We start from the raw sequence: 16,238 nt of genomic DNA on the forward strand, positions 1-16,238 counted from the left end.
ATTCAAGCCAAAGATCTGAGTCATACTTGATTCTTCTATTTTCCTTATGTCCCTGACCCAATCTATCAAGCAAGTTCTGTGAGTGCTCCTTTGAAAATAGATACCCCAAATGGACACTTCTCACCAGTTCCACCGCTATCATGTCAGGCCAAGCCACCACAGTCTGTCCACTTGGACAACTGCAATAATCTGATCACTTTGCTCCTTCACTCTCGGCTTTCTCATAGCTTCCATCAATTCAAAATAATATCCCCAACTCTGACCTGGTCTATAAATCCTTAAATGGTTCAGCCCCTCCCTACTTTTTTAATCTGCATCTCTTTCCTCTGTCCTCTGGCTTGTTCACTCACACTAGCCAGATTGTTGATCCTAGAACACCAAGCTCATGCTGCCACTGGGATCCTGTTCTTCCGAATATCTACATGGCTGTCCCCTTCACTTACCCAGGACTCTGGACAAGTGTCGCCTCTTCAGATGGGCTTTTCTTGACCTCCCCACCTCAAGTAGCATCCTGTCCAGTGCCATTCTGGCGTACTTTACTTACCTGTATTAGTTTTCTTTGTAACACCTACCCCATGAAACACTACACTATCTATTCGTTTGCTTGCTTATTGTCTATCTGCTTCACCAGAACTTAAGCACCACAATAACAGCAAAGATTTTCTGCTTTGTTTCTGCTATAATGCCAGTGCCATGTGGCTGGCACATAAATTGTAGTGGAAACAGAGTACCAAAAATGAGCTCATCAGAAGATGAAGAATTTCTTTCTTTGTATAAAACAGATAAGTTACCAACATGAGGAAATATTGGTAATAACAGGAGATGTGAGTTTTATCAGAAAAAGACAGAGAAGTGAGAAAAGTAGGATTTAGTCCTTGTTTACAGCATGGATGAAATCAACCTAATCTCAACAGATCTCAATATCTTCATTTATCAACAAGAAACAGAATATTCCACAACAGATTGGGGAGAAAAAAAAAGGAAATAACTCAAACAAAAAGTTTTGAGCTTTTTCCAGAAGAAATGTATTTCACCAATTCGAGGTATTGTTAATACCCCATCTGGTCATGACTGATGGAATAGATTTTTGGATTTCACGAATTTAACAACTTGCTAATGTCACTTCTATGTTTTTTCTTTGTTCTGTTTTAATCCTCCAGGTTCATATTGAATACAAAATTTGCCTATCATAAAATAATCCTCTTGCCCCATGACCCAGAATGTCTTTGGTTTTGATTTTGCTTACCATTTTTCTTTATTTTTTGTTTTGTTTCATTTCCTTTTCTCAAGCTCTGAAACTAGAAGTTGCTAGAAATAATTGTAGGGAAAGTTGTGAGTTTTCATGAAAGGGTAAAGTTGCTCAGAACATTAAGTAAGCAAAATATTATTTCTCCATTCTTACCCGCTCAGTTTCTGGAGATCCATTGGCTCTTAAGGAGAGCAGGTCTAGAGCCAAAGAGAACACACTCTGTTCCTAAAACAAAGGAGCTTACATCAGAGAGCTAATTGCAACCAATTCTCTGGATTCATGCCTAAGGGATACTGACCATCTTTCTTACTAAAACTGAAGGTGTGAGTACCATCAAACCCTTTGTAGCCTATTGCATAATTGTGGACTCAGATACACACAATCAAATGATTTCTCCTCAAATCTAGTTCCTTAAAGTAAAACCTCTAATGAAAACCAGTTAAGGCTAATACCATATTGATCTTGTCTCCCAAACCAGAGCTCTAAAAGGACTCTCCACGTAATCATTCATTCAGCAGATACTTACTGAATACCTGTTATGCACAAAGTAGTACATGAGGCACTAGGAATAAAAAGGTGACTTAGAGGCATTTCCTGTCTTTAGAAACACGTAGAGGGGTGCCTGGGTGGCTCAATCGGTTAAGCATCTGGCTCTTGGTTTTAGCTCAGGTCATCATTTGGCAGTTGTAGGATCAAGCCCTGCATTGAGCTCTGTGCTCAGTGCGGAGTCTGCTTCAGATTCTCTCTCACTCTCCCTCTCTCTCTCTCTCAAAAAAAATGAAATCTTTTTTTTAAAAAAGATAAAAAAAGGAACACATAGAGTCTGGTTGGAATGATCAGATGTTTCCAGAGACATGTAACACATTATAAATTTGGAAATGCCCTGAGAGTGATGGAATAGTGACACTATTTAAGGTATCTAGACATGACACCATCCCTAATTAATCGTGTGACTGTGGGTGTTTCATAGCTGCAATGATACTCAATGTCTTCATCTGTAAACTGGAAATTATGATAATGCACTGGCCTTATCCAGGTGCTGTGAAAAGGCAACGAATGAGATAATACATATGAAATTCTTAACACAGTGCTTGCCATGTAGTGTGTGTTTAATCAATGGCAGTGATTATCATGGCCACTGAGATGCAAAGGAGAGATGAGGATACATCTAGGATACAGGGAAAAGGTGAGATTTCCATTAGGAGGTAACATTTGAGCTGTATCTTAAAGAATCAGTTAGATTTGGACTTGGGCATTTAGCAGAGAGAACTAAGGAAAGAGGAAGTCGTGTTGCAGTAAGGTTAGTGAGCAGTTGATGATTTTTGTTTATTGCTCATTTGTCTGTAGCAAAGCCAGCAGGAAGGAGAATAGTGGAGAATTCCTGTTGAAGAGCTAGGTTAGGGCAGATTAGGAAGGATCTTGAAAGCCAGGCTGATGAATCTGGGCTTAATCCAAAGACATTATGGATTCCGAAGACTCTAGGTTTGGGGTAAAGGAAGGGAAAAATGACTACACTTCAAGAAAACTAAACTGGAAGCAATGGAGAAGAATGATGGAGGAGACAGCATGCCCACTTCACATAAATCCCGACAGTCCCCTAGTTCTAATACAGCCCCAGGATCTGCTCCAGGCAGCCGTTAGTAATTGAGCAATGCTGGCGTGAAGGATGAGATGGAGGATTATCCATCCCTGAACTAGAGCCACGATGGAAGAGATGAGGGAGCTTTTGCTGGTATCCAGCTAGCAAATACACGTCTCAAATGGAAAGAGGGAAAAGGCACCTAACTTTCTGGCCATCTCTGTGAGATCCAACAGGACTAGTCATCTGAAGCTGCAAAATGATGGCAGGGTCAACTTTCACCTGTTACAGATGGAGGGCTCAGTTTTTGATTCATTCAAACCAACTGTTCCCTCCCAGTATCTTAGAGGCAGGGCAATTCACAATAGTCAAATGGCTCCTTGGAAACCAGACATATGAGGAGGGTAGTTATTCGATTCACAGTGGATTTAGTTTTTCCATGGTGCCCCTGCGCCCCATCTAGTAAAATCTGGTGGAAATTACAAACTGTAGAAATTCAGCCCTCTATCACAATAACAGGATGCACCTGTAGATTTCATAGAATTAGCAGCAGCATTCTCTCAACACCAGTTTGAGAGAAATAAGACTTTGCATAGCACCAACTGGGGCAAAATCTGAAGTAGTATGACATACCTCTCAACGATGAAAGGTGTCACAGCAGAGCAGACTCCACATCTACCACCCACTCAACAAACGTGTGCTGAAGACCTCCACCCCCGGCTTCCCTTGTGTTGGTTGATTTGCTATTTGGGGGATTATCAATTTAACAAATGTGTTTGCAATTGGTTGGGGGCCTTTCTGCTCCCAACCCTATAATTACATTGTGGGCTCTTGGTGAGCAGGAACCCTAGTTTTCTTGGTCTTTGCATCTTTCCCTGGACTGAGTGCTTTGTTCCTGGGTTCTCAATCTGATTCCTTGAATTAAACCTTATTGAAGGATGCCCCCAAGAGCACGTATGCTGTATGGAAAAAACTAAATGGCGGGACCTTGAATGGAGATTTCAGGCCCGTATCTAGAAGATGAAGGTCAGAAAGGCCTGGGGCACCACAGACTTAGGAAAACAGCCTCTTCCTGAACCTAACAAAAACATGAGCTATGTAAACAATCGGCTTTCTGCAGCACCCCTGGTCATTTGACTGCCTAGAGTCCTCCTCTCTCTGGATTCTGACTCTGAGGCCACAGCTCTGCAAGCGTGCTCTGCTAGGAGTGTGAGATGAGAGAGTGGGGCCGCTTTCATGTGGTGCAGCTGGCAAAGGCAGGGCAGGCCTGCATGCTCAAAGGATCCCTGCAGAACCCCAGTCATTTCTCTTGTCAAGAGCTCATTTCTTTCTTTCTCTGAGTAGATTGTGAGCATCCTCAGAGCGAGTCTGAATTTCTTAGATTGTCCCCAGATCCTAGCACCATACTTTAATCGCAGGTTTGCAGGCAACATTTGCTGAGGGGTGACTTGACAGAAATGAAATTCCTTTATCTGAGTTTTGCCCTCTCCCTTCCTGAGACTCACCTGTTGACGTTAGTCCACTACGAAATGGTGAAGAGGAGAGCAGCAGGGGAGAAGAGGGAGAAATCCTGGGATTCCTGAGCTCATGGGCCTTCTCTCTTGCCCCTGGTTCACAGAGGAAGCTGTGTTCAGCATTTTAACACACCCTCAAAGTGAAGTCAACTCCAAAAGGCAGGAGCAAGAAATGGGAATTTTATTTATTTATTTATTTATTTATTTATTATTATTTTTTTTTACTCAAGACTTTTGTGGAAGTGTTGGGGGAAGGGGTTAACATTGCAGAGCAAATTGCAAACTATTATTTGCCAATGATCTTAAAAATCCCTTTAAGCTCTCTATTATTTCCCCCAAAGTTCCCCTTAGTTTTTCCCTCTCTCCTCACCCCTTCTCTGTGCTGTCATCTCTACTTCTCCATTGCCAATTCACCATCTCTTTTTCCACTATAAAGCAATTTTTCTCACCCTTGACATGTCTAATGTGCATGCTCATGCCCACCCTATTGACTCTGCCTATTCTCTGTGGAGAACTGGTGACACCATCCTCCACAAATAGGAGTCAGCAAGCTGTGGTACCTCGTCCACCTATGAAGTTTACCATCCCTCACTGTTGTCACTTCTTTCTTATCTCTTTCTTCCTTATCTCATCCTTTCCCCTTACTTTTTATTTCTGCTCTCAAGCATTCAAGATGCAGCTCTTTTATCTCCTTTCAAAGGAGAATCTGTGCCACTTGGGACAAGGGTCTTTGTTGAAAGGACCAGCAAAATGACAAGCCATAATGGTAAATGAGGGGAAAATGAAAGAAGGTGACAGATTTCTCACCACATCTTTTCCCTTCACCTGCTCTTCCTTTACCCCCTTTCTCTGCATCGAGACTCTTAGAAATAGTTTCTGCTATAAGCTAACTATTCATTAGTATGGTGATGGAAGAGATGCGGGAACCAAGGGTTTAGGATAGTCTGGATGATAAATGCCAAAAACAGAGTTCCTGTCTTCAAGGACCACCCAATATAGTGGGAATGAGAGAACAACCAAAACTGAAGGACTAGCTCTTGTCCATTAATGGCACCACCTTTCTGCCCCTCACCTCATCTTAGCCTCAGGCACCTGGATTTAACCACCTGTTGTCTCCTCCCATCTGCCCTTGCTGGCCTCTTCATTCTGTGTCCACTAGCGTCTTCACCAGGGAACGTTCAAGGAAGGGAAAAGATGAGATCTAAATCAGTGAGTTTTTACTCTACCAAAGTTTACAACCGCCATTCTTTACTTCTTGCCCCTGTATACCAGGTAATAAAACTGCATTTTTCCTTTGCAAGATATCCTGACATCGTTCCTCCTTGCCATTCCTGTTTGTATCAGTTCATTCAGGTCCTTATTATTTCATGCCTGGGGAATATCATAGCATCTCGGTACACCCAGTCTCCCCTGCACCTTTAATCTCTCCTGTTTGCTGCCCCAGCTCAGGCATTGCTTGGATTGTGCCTGCCCTTGCTTTGATATCTTTAGGGATTAAAATTCAGATATCTTATATTGTCCATCATGGTCCACCTCAGTTTGAATCCAACTGATATTTCTACCCACAGCTTCCACTATCTGTCTACCTGGCTCTGCTTCTGGCCAACTGCAGACCATCCCTTGTTACCTAGGCATGTCCACCTACCAAGGCTGCACTTATTCCTCAAGGACCATTTTTAGACCTTTCTCCATCATAACAACCCACTAAATTTTCCCTTCCTGGCTTTCTGTTTTTCTTCTTATCATGACCATTTGTATTTATCATTTTTTACCATTAGAAAACCATCTCTCAAGCCTAAGATAAGGCAGACTGGATCAGAAATTTGCTGTCTGATGTAAGGAACAGTTTCTTCTGGGAAGTACCAAGCTTTTCTGGTAACAGGGTTGAGCAATTTCCTGATAAACTGAGACTCAACTTGCACAGTTGACCGTCTGTCCTGTGAGGAACTTAGCTGCCTTTAACCAAATGTTCCTTTCTTAGGCTGAATCTATCAATGTTATCTACACTTTCTTAAAAAGAAAACAAAACAAAACAAAACCCTCTAGTAGAACAAAAATCTTTGAACTGGACTCACTGGAAATTACCTCCTTGCAGCAGGCTTGAGACAAAATTTTGACATGTACTCACAAATAATTTATCTGTAATTGCTTTACCATATGCTAGTTATATTTTATGCATAATTGTCTTCACAAATAGCAGTATAACAGCATTTAAACAGTGCATTACAATACAGCATGGCAGGTACTATGACAGTGGTAGATAGGATTAGAAACGGCCTCCTGGAGGAAGTGATACTCAAGTGTCTTTCCGTCTCAATTATAAATTCATCAAGCACAACAGCTTTGGTATATAGAGCGTCAGTGTGAGATTATGTATAATTCATGACAAAATGGTTCTGTGACCTTCCCCTATCCCTAGATCTTCAGTCTCTGCATACTGCAGTGTGACATCAACTAGAAAGCTCAAGGTCAGGAAACAAGGACTGAAAGTTCACTCAGTGCAAATTGTAAAAGTCAACTAAGTTCTTTGTTTTATATTAGTCCATCTGAATACTGAGAGTTGGTTGTCTTACTTTGTCAGAAAAATTGTGGGGGCTTTGTGATATAGTATTATCTTGAAACTTTCCGTTAACATGAATTTAAATGTTTTATAAATACAATCAATTACTTAAAGGTATCTTTTTTTGTACTGCTTTTCTAGTGGACCTACTTGTTCCTTTGCTACTTGACCTTCACCATCTTGTTTCAAATGTCAAGATATGTTTATATGAAACTTTAATATTAGGAAGAAACTTCAAATTATGTCAGACAATGGAATCATTTAGCTAGACTTATGGTTTAAAGCAAAATGGCAGAACCTCCATATTTGGAAAAGATAAGGTAAAAGCATTTTTGCTTAGAAGCTCATAAAATGCTGTTTTTTTCCCATTGGTGAGTTATGGTTGTTCTTACATGATTCGAAAATTGTTGAGCCATTCCTAAGCAAGCCTGCTGTCCAATGGGAAATCACTAATGCAGGAATGTGTGACGTTTGCTCTGTCCATTGAGCACAATTATATTAGTCAGGGTAAGTCAAGCTGCTGTAACAAAAGACCCCACAATGATGTGGCTTAATGTGAAAAAATGTTTACTTATATATAGCAGTTTGAGGTACATACACCTGGTCATATGTAGCTGTGTCCAGGCATTCAGTAGCCTGGTTGGAGCACAGTACTGGCATTTTCAATACCCAGCTTCCAAGATTACTCTGGTCACATCATTCCAGTCAGCAGGAAAGAAGAAATGCCAGGGTTTCCAGTAAAACTAATGAGGTGGAAGTCCAAAACATCATTTCCACTAACGTTTCTTGGCAAGAACTTCATCATAGAATCATAGCTATATGGGATGCTACGGAGTGTACTCTATTCATTTGCCCAAGAAGAAAGGAATAATGATTCTGGTGAACTGCTAGAGGTTTCCATCACACTGTCATGTTGTGGCTGTCAATTTAGTGGTCTCTGGACTGTCATGTAACTTGAATTTTAATTTTATCATGTGTTTCTGATATTACACAGTTTGGTGAATACCCAATATTTATACTGCAGAGTCAGTTCTGTGACTAAAATAATTTTACATGGTTTTCCAACTGGGACTGACATGAGCAAGTAACGAGTCCTAACATTCCCAAGAGAAAGTGAAAAAATGCAACCTGAAATTTCCTGAAAATGGAGAAGTGAGCTTCTAAAGGCAAATCAGCTGATAATTTTTTTCTGAGCAGTGTGCAATTTCGATGCTTCTCTCTCTCTGCCAACATACCAATGTAAGATAGGGTATAAGGATTGTCAAATGTGGCCTCTGATAGAGGATCTACCTAAGATCATGATTCCAACACTCCTCATAAAAATTACTATTATATGGTTTAAAAGACCCCCTGAATCGCTATTTTCATTTTAATAATTTGTATACCAGGCGCCTGGGTGGCTCAGTCGGTTGAGCAGCCGAGTTTTGGTTTCAGCTCGGGTCATGATCTTCATGATGAAGTTCTTGCCAAGAAACATTAGTGGAAATGATGTTTCGGACTTCCACCTCATTAGTTTTACTGGAAACCCTGACATTTCTTCAGCTCCTGAGATCAAGCCCCACATCTGGCTCCAGGCTGAGTGTGTAGTCTGCTTGAGATTCTTTCTCTCTCTCTCTCCCTTTGCCCCTCTCCTCACTGGCACACACATGTGCTCACTCTCTCTCTCTTGAAATAAGTGAATCATTAAAAAAATATTTGTATACTTTTTTATAATAAAAGTGAAAAAAGATATTTAATATACTTTATTAATATTTTATTACTTTATTACTAATAAAATAAAATAGATTTAGCTCTGCTAATCATTATGAGGAGGAGCTGAGGGAGGTTCTGTTGTAAAGCAAAAAAAAAATCATGCTTCAAATTTGGTTATTTTATAAAGAAATTAATTGATTTGTGAGATTAACTTTTGCTGTCTTCTTTAACCCAAATGTACCTTATGAGTCCTGGTTAGTATTTCTTTGATCCTCAAACAATTGGTAAACAAATATCATTAAGTTTAATTTTACTTTAATTCATAAAAGAAAAAGAAACTGACATAAAATTGAAGGTATTAGTAAACTAGGTATTTTTCACTTTCCATCAAGAAATGTTAATTCCTAAGACCTTTCTAGAGGTTAAGAAAAACATGAAGGTCACTAAAAATCTTGGAGGTAATTGTGGTTTTATTTGCTTCTTTATTACATAGATGCTTACTCTTTGAGCTTGTCTGGATTTCACATCCCGTGGCCCTATTTTCCTTTTACTACTTAATCTTGCTGCTAGCCACTAGCTTTCCTCTTTTCCTTCCTTTTTTTGAAAAATTCAGCCCTAAAATTTTCAGGCAGAGCAAAGCAAGGGAGACAAAAGCAGTTTCTGGTGGAAGGTGATACAGTAGCCCAGAATAGTGGTGGGGTCACAGCCCAAAGGTAGTGAAGAAGGTGTCTCCAAGGGGATGCTGTCTGGAATGAGGAGTCAGGGTCTAAGCAGAGTGGAACAGGGGTCCCTACAGGGAACAGCCCAGTGGGGGGAAGTCAGAACCTGATCACTAAAGTATCGACGGGCAATGGAACATCCCCCAGCAACTACTGTTACATAGTTTATTGGGAGGAGATTTTTTTATGGTACTTACAATTTTTCTCGAAGTTTGTTTCAAAATTATACAATAATAACTACAGCTAGCAAAAAGCTCCAGTTTAATCAGTGGGACAGGCTCTTGGGATAACAGGAATTGTCACACTCATGCATACAGTTGAAAATGTTTCCAGCAGTGAGATTAAGCCTGCTCTGGAATCAAAAAATAATCTTGTCACACTTTGATAAGTGTCTCCCTCCCAGAAAGAGATTGGTTGACTATTTTTCTCTGCAAACTCTGGTACTCAGCTTGGAAACTGCTCTTAGTTCATTTGCAGAATTCCAAGGCTCTCTTCAGAGGCAGTTGCTTTTCCAAGAGAATGTCAGGGGTAGAGATAATACATAGTAGAATCATGAACCGCCTTGGTTTGGCCAGATGGTTTCCTTTTGCTTGTTCCCGAATATTTTAAAAATTGTGTTTTACTATACCTAGATGATGGCTAATAGACATGAATTTCCAGATAGCAAAACACAGTCAACCATTTCATGAAAAGCAGACATAACTCTGATAATTAAACAGGGAAGAAAGATTTGATTTTGAAAAAAAAAAAAAAAGAAAAGCCCAAGTTTAAAACTAAAGCCCACTTTTAGTACAACGCACAACCCTTTAAGAGAGGCAAAATATCTTGTAAAATGACAAATCACATTCAGGCACCTGGACATCGTGGTGAAATAATTATGGCTACTACTGAATATAGATCTCGGGAGACAATTCATGAATTCTGAGTATGAGTCAGTCTTCTGCATCCTTTTCAATTACCTGAATATTGAGGACCCCACCATGGTCCCCCATCTCATCATGTGGCACCTGCTGACTCCTCCAGGAGCTGCAGGTCTGGGGAGAACCTCAATTTCACAGTGATGTCATTTATGAAACACTAAAATGAGACCACTGCCAAGAAGTGCTTGCTCACCCTCTTTCAGCAGCAGGGGAATCTCCCTTTCCTTTTCTGGGTGAAGCTGAAAAAGGATTCATAAATGAAGTCCATCCTTCTCACTAACCCCAGCCCACACCTCCCAGCAATTGAACTTGAAAAAAAACCTGGTTAAAACCACTTCCTATATTTGAGAGTAAAGGGGGTTAGGCACAATTTCCTGGCTGAACAAAGCAGCCTAATACTTATAGAGAACAACTCCAGACTGTCATAGAGACTGGAGGGACCACAGCAAAGATGACACCCCGAACGGACTGATATCCTTTCATCTCCCATCCTCCCAGCATAATGAAATCAAGAGGCTGGTAGCAAACTCAGCCTTCTGCAAAGAAACACTTTCTCTTCACTGCCCTCAAGAAGGCAGCTTATCCCACGTGCCAGGAAGATGGAGCCATGTTTGCTGATGTGGGGAATCCTTACATTCATCACAGTATCTGGCTACACGACAGGTAAGAGCTCACGGGTGCCCTCAGAATCTTGGAATTCTAATGGATATTACCTCCTCCCATCCACAGAATTGTCTGCGGGCAGGCGGGCCGGCGGGGGGGGGGGGCACCTAAGTAGAAAGTGCAGACAAAGGGGTTGAATCTTGAAGTCTACCCCTTGTCCGTGACCCACCAGGGCCCCATGTTATGCTTCAATCATCCCTGACCTACAAACAGAGCTTGAAATGGTGGGATCTCCTGCCACTCAAAGTCTTTTGACTAACTCTGGGGTGAATAGAGTGCCATGATATTTGAATGTTAACAGGATACTAATGAGCAGATTCCTCAAGAAGTTTTCTCTTATTTTTCAATGTATTCAGTTTTTCATGGCTTCTAATCAGCTGTAAGATAACAATAAAAATCTACTAGGTATCTCTCTAAGACCAGGATAACGTCCTGAGATGTCAGTAACTAATATAGGAAACACTGGGATAATTTAAGATCCCAAAGGAACTGTATGCTGTTTTTTCACTGCCTCAGGAAATAATACCCAGGATTCTCCTTCATGTACAATGTCATAGAAATTTTAGAAAGCATAAGCATACTCACTTTCAGAACCCTATTTTTTCTTATATTCTCATGTGTATATATGCATGTTATGTACACACATATGCAAATTTTGGATTTCATTCATACTTTCAAATGGGTTTTATCAAAGATGTTTTTTTTAACAAATAAGAAACCACTAACTTCTACCTCAAACCACCTTTCCTAATTGAGTGTGAATTTTCTAATAACGTCTTCCCTTGCTTACCCAGGAAGACAGATATCAAAGTCTATAATTTTATAGCCTTAATTTCTAGATGTATGATAATGCTAACTGGCCATAGGAAGATGTGTTAAGAAGTGAAACGTATTGATGCATATAAGGAGGATTACGTTGGGTTATGTTGGGCTGTGAACTGACCCAGGGGTAGGAATTTCTTCACTTTGGAGTTGAAGAGGGCATGACGGAAGGCTTATGAGATGATTTCTCTTTTAGCATGGTCTTTGCAAAGTGGGAGGATAGTCCAAGTTAGGACAGAAAAACCTTTACAATAAATCACGACCTATCTCTGGGAAACACATTTCAAGAAAACTTGTGTTATTGCTAGCCACTGGTGACTTATCTGAAGATATGAAACGTCTTGGTGGCAGTGTGACACGTGGAATATTACAAAGACTTTTCCATTCACTTGGGTCTCCAAAAATCTATTCAATACCTCTTAGTCCCTGTCTCAATACTGTAGGAAATATGAGAGTGAACAAGACAGTCTCAACCCTTAAGAGACATAACCTAGTAAGGGAGGGAAAGGCATGGGTATCATAACAGTACTACAGATTAGAATTTGATCAGATCTGTGTAAGCAGGACTAACAGAGAAGCTTCATGACAGGAGCATGCAAAAAGAGCCCTGAGAGACTAGTAAATTCCCCTAAGTAGACATTCCAGAAAGAAAGGTCTCTGTGAGCAAAGACACAGCAGAGCAGCAAGTGGTCTGCTGTGGCCCCAACACTGGATGGGCATGTGGGGACATCGAGGATCAAGTCTGGAAAGATAGGATGGGGCCAAATGAATGCTCCAAGGCCTTGGATAGAAGTTATAAATTTTGCTTTCATTTGGTAGTCAATGACTGACTACCAGAAGATAAAAATGACTGTTTATAGAGTACCTCCTATGTGTCAGACATGTAAGTGTTATTTTAATCTTCATAACTACTTCGCAGGGTGGATATCACAAACTCACTGGATGAAGAACCCAAAACTCAGAAGTCACACAGACAGGCACAGAGTTGGGATTCAAACCCAGGGCTCCCTGACTTACTCTCTTTCCATTCATTGCATACACTTCTATGGAGGTGACTCTGGCATAGAGTGAAGAAGGATCAGGTGCAAGGCCCCTAAATAGTCCAGTCAAAAGGCAAATGAGGACCCAGGTGGTGAAAGAGAGTGAAGTGGTTGAGTTTCTGGGATTAACATATGGTTTAGGAAACACCTCAGGGTAAGAAAGAATCTCATCTCAGACTTTTTCCTCCAACAGGAGGAACCCAGTCTTAAAATAAACAAGACTTTTTATTCCTCAGGGGGGAGGTCTCTAACGAAATCAAACAGACTGTCAACAGATACAATTTCTAGCTGATTCATAAGGCAGATTTTCATTCTGAAAATTTCCAAAGCCACCAATTAAAATTGTGATGGGTTGCAGAGGATGTATTAGTCAACTTAGGTGTTTTTATTCTCTATATTACTGGGTCCTGGGATGTGGTTAAAAAGAGAATTCTCCTGATGTTACCAACATGGCACGTTAGCAAAGGCACCTTTCTCAGAATTATGGAAATTCTGAAAGCTTATCTATACTTTGATCATCTTTCTTTCATTCTAGGAATTCTGTGATCAAATCTTCACCCCCTAGACTGAAAAAAAAACAAAACCAAAAACCCAAAGTATGGAAACCCATTAAGATGATATTTTTGTCGAATTATCCCTTCTTGTAAAGATTACTGCCCACAGTGGAATTTCCCATCTTCTCATTTGTCATTAAAACCCAAAATGTTTGGGTTTTAATGTTTAAACTCTCCACACTTAATCATTCCACTTCTCTAGATCCCAAAGCATTATTATCATGGTTAATCTTGTTCATCTTTAAGATATGCCTTGGAGAGACAGGGCTTTGCTAATCTTAGAGAATATTTCATAGATCAGTTGCTACTTCCTTTAAAACAGCATGTCTTAAATAGGCAGTGCTGTATGTCACCTGCCCCTATGCTCCATTTTAGGTTTGAGAAAACCAAGGCACACAAAAAAAGTGACTTCACTCATGGTCAGAGGTACTAGTAAAGAATTGTTATTGATCTCTACAACTTGATTACTTGACCCCACTCATCTTAGATTTCTTATTTTATTATGAGATTTCCTTGGCTAAGTCTTGAGCATTCTGGATACTTCTTATAATGTCTTGTTAAAATCATTCCTGTAACAGCTAGAGTCACCCTTGAGTCAGGCTATCCCTCAACACAGTGGCCATTCAAGTGAATTTCCCTGCTCCCCTCCTTGCCCAGGAGTCAGTAGAAACCTCAAAACTTAAGAATTCCCTTAGAAAGTAGGGTCTGTCACCTGAGGTCAGTGGAGAGAAGAATCAGGAGAAAACTGAACTTTGCAGGGAGATGAAAGTGGGTGAAGGCAGCTCCTCACAAATATTGTTGGAGGACTGAAGACAAGACATGAAGAGCACGACTTTTGACAAGTTGCTCTACCTCCCTGGGCCTCAGTTCCTCTCTGTAAAATGAGCAGGTTGATAGAAATGATTTTGAGACTCCTGTTGTTTTGTCAAAAATTCTTAAAAGGAAATAAAATAAGCTCTGCTTAAAAGGCATTTTCAAGCTGGGGTATTTTCAGATGAGAAAGTTTCCAGACTAAAGACATACACACAGGGTCTGGGTTAAAGAGACATTTAAGTGGCAGAGTACCAAAGCCTGACATCTCATTGCAGGTTATTTCCAACTCTTGAAAGGTACACCACTGCACTCAGGCACGACCCACTGCTTCCGTACATGCTGCAGTTGTGAGCATGAAGGCAAACACACCACCGAGTGCTGGTGAGGCACTCTACTGCTTGCCTGCTTCCTCAGGGAATCTTCATCCTCAAACAATTTCCTTGTTCCTCACAGGAGAGGTCTTACATGAGTGGGAAACTATTTCTCTTCTCTTTATTGCTGGCCATTCTCTGTGAGGAAAGGAAAGGTCTTCACTCAATTGATTGATTCAAAAGTTATAAGCCCTCCATCCCTGAAAATGTCCAAATTGAGGCCTTCTAGCTACTTCTAGAGGATGCCATTGAGAGGTGCACATGCTGGCCAGGAAGAGGGACAGGGTGGCATTCTGGCCTCTTTCCAATCTTCCCCCATGGTTGTCCTCTATCTCCTTCCAATCTCTATGTTTTACTTCCCCTTCTAGAAGATGAAATTAAAGATACGTGATTTTCTTTTTTTTCAAGTACAAGAGCACACATGGGTGCATATTTTTGGCTTTAGGAGAAATAGCACAATCCAGTCCACTGTCTGCCCCCTGCCCCAAACTCTGGGCAGTGGTGAGAAACAGAAAAGAAAAGGGGATTGGAACAGGAAGGCAACTGAGACTGGGTGAGGGGAAGCCTCTGAAAAGGTAGAACTTGAACCATAGGTTTATTTGTGTTCAGCGAGCTTCTAGTGGCCAAACATTTGGAGTAAAAAGTTCCTCTGCCTCTTTCCTCTCCACAAAGTCATGGGCTCCCTTTCTCTGGAAGTGGTTAAGTGGAGCCTCAATGAGCAGTTGTCAGATATGGTGCAGAGATTTCCCAAACCAGGCAGGAAGCTGAAGTGAGAGCCTCTGATCCCTTTGGACTTAGAATCTGTGACTGCTTCTCTCCAGGCTAACAATAAGTGCCCACCCCGGCATCAGTGTGTGGTCCACCTGGGGGCCCTCAAAAGCTTCTTGGGAGATGGTCTCTAAACTTCTTAAGATCCTTGTCTTTTGTTCAGCTCTTCATCTAGGCGAGGTGAGGAAAATTCAGAAACCCTTAAAGATCTTCCTCCTCACCTGTCTTCCTAATAATTAATTTCTTCAGGAAGTTATTCTTTGGTGGAGTCAGCCAGTGCCCCCCAGGTAGCATCAAGGGGGCCAAAAATAAATAAATAAACAAACAAACAAACAAATAAACAAATAAATAAATAAAAGGCCTGGAGAACCTCACTGCATAAAGATCAACTCACTTGTCACTTCTATACATAGAGCCTGAACATTTCAACAGGGAGAACAATGTGACAGCAAGAATCCATCTAGCTTTTCCATTCTTAATCTTTTTTGAATGGTGAGTCCTTGAGAAAATTTGATGAGATCTGTCTCCTTAGAAAAATGTACCTATACACACAAAATTTTGGAGTATAGTTATCTGGGTCGTAACCTTCCTGTAAACCAGGGTCACCCAGTAAGACCTCTGAATTGTTCTTTACCATAATAACACTCATAGTCATGAACAGAAAGAATGACACACAGAAAGTTACTCTCCCTGGTAGGAGAGCCGTAGCCGGCTTGGCAAAGTCAACTTAAGAGGTATGGTTGTACCTAGCGAGGACAGCAAGACAAGGGTGCTAAGGACAAACCAAAAACACTAGGCAAGCAAGAAGAATGAAGAGCCAGAACTAGAATCCAGGCCTCTTAGATTCCAGTCCACTATTCCTGCATGTGTTTATATGGGACACTCAGTGATATGCATCCATCCATCCATTCACTGGTTACGATCATCAAGATGAAAGGGGGTGTGGTCCTTGCCCTCAAGCTGCTCATGGCTTA

The 16,238-nt window shown here is 40.9% G+C and overlaps 1 protein-coding gene and 1 long non-coding RNA gene across 3 annotated transcripts in view; one reads left to right on the forward strand and one right to left on the reverse strand.

Moving 5' to 3' along the window:
- Positions 1-16,238, reverse strand: part of LOC111091660 — an 85,699-nt gene that overhangs the window by 13,007 nt on the left and 56,454 nt on the right. The window contains exons 1-2 of one of the 2 annotated variants that reach the window (XR_005355374.1): positions 4,334-4,886; positions 1,403-1,474 (exon numbers count right to left, since the gene is read on the reverse strand). This is a non-coding gene — a long non-coding RNA (uncharacterized LOC111091660). Of the gene's footprint in view, positions 1-1,402; positions 1,475-4,333; positions 4,887-16,238 lie in introns of those variants that run through there. The other variant, XR_005355375.1, reaches the window with a different exon arrangement.
- Positions 10,783-16,238, forward strand: part of IL2RA (interleukin 2 receptor subunit alpha) — a 48,859-nt gene continuing 43,403 nt past the window's right edge. Inside the window, exon 1 of the mRNA NM_001003211.2 lies at positions 10,783-10,896. Within this exon, the coding sequence (NP_001003211.2) occupies positions 10,833-10,896 (64 nt within the window). The 5' untranslated portion in view covers positions 10,783-10,832. The remainder of the gene's footprint in view (positions 10,897-16,238) is intronic.

Source organism: Canis lupus, chromosome 2, assembly GCF_011100685.1.
Source record: "Canis lupus familiaris isolate Mischka breed German Shepherd chromosome 2, alternate assembly UU_Cfam_GSD_1.0, whole genome shotgun sequence".
In the NCBI taxonomy this organism is placed as follows: domain Eukaryota; kingdom Metazoa; phylum Chordata; class Mammalia; order Carnivora; family Canidae; genus Canis; species Canis lupus.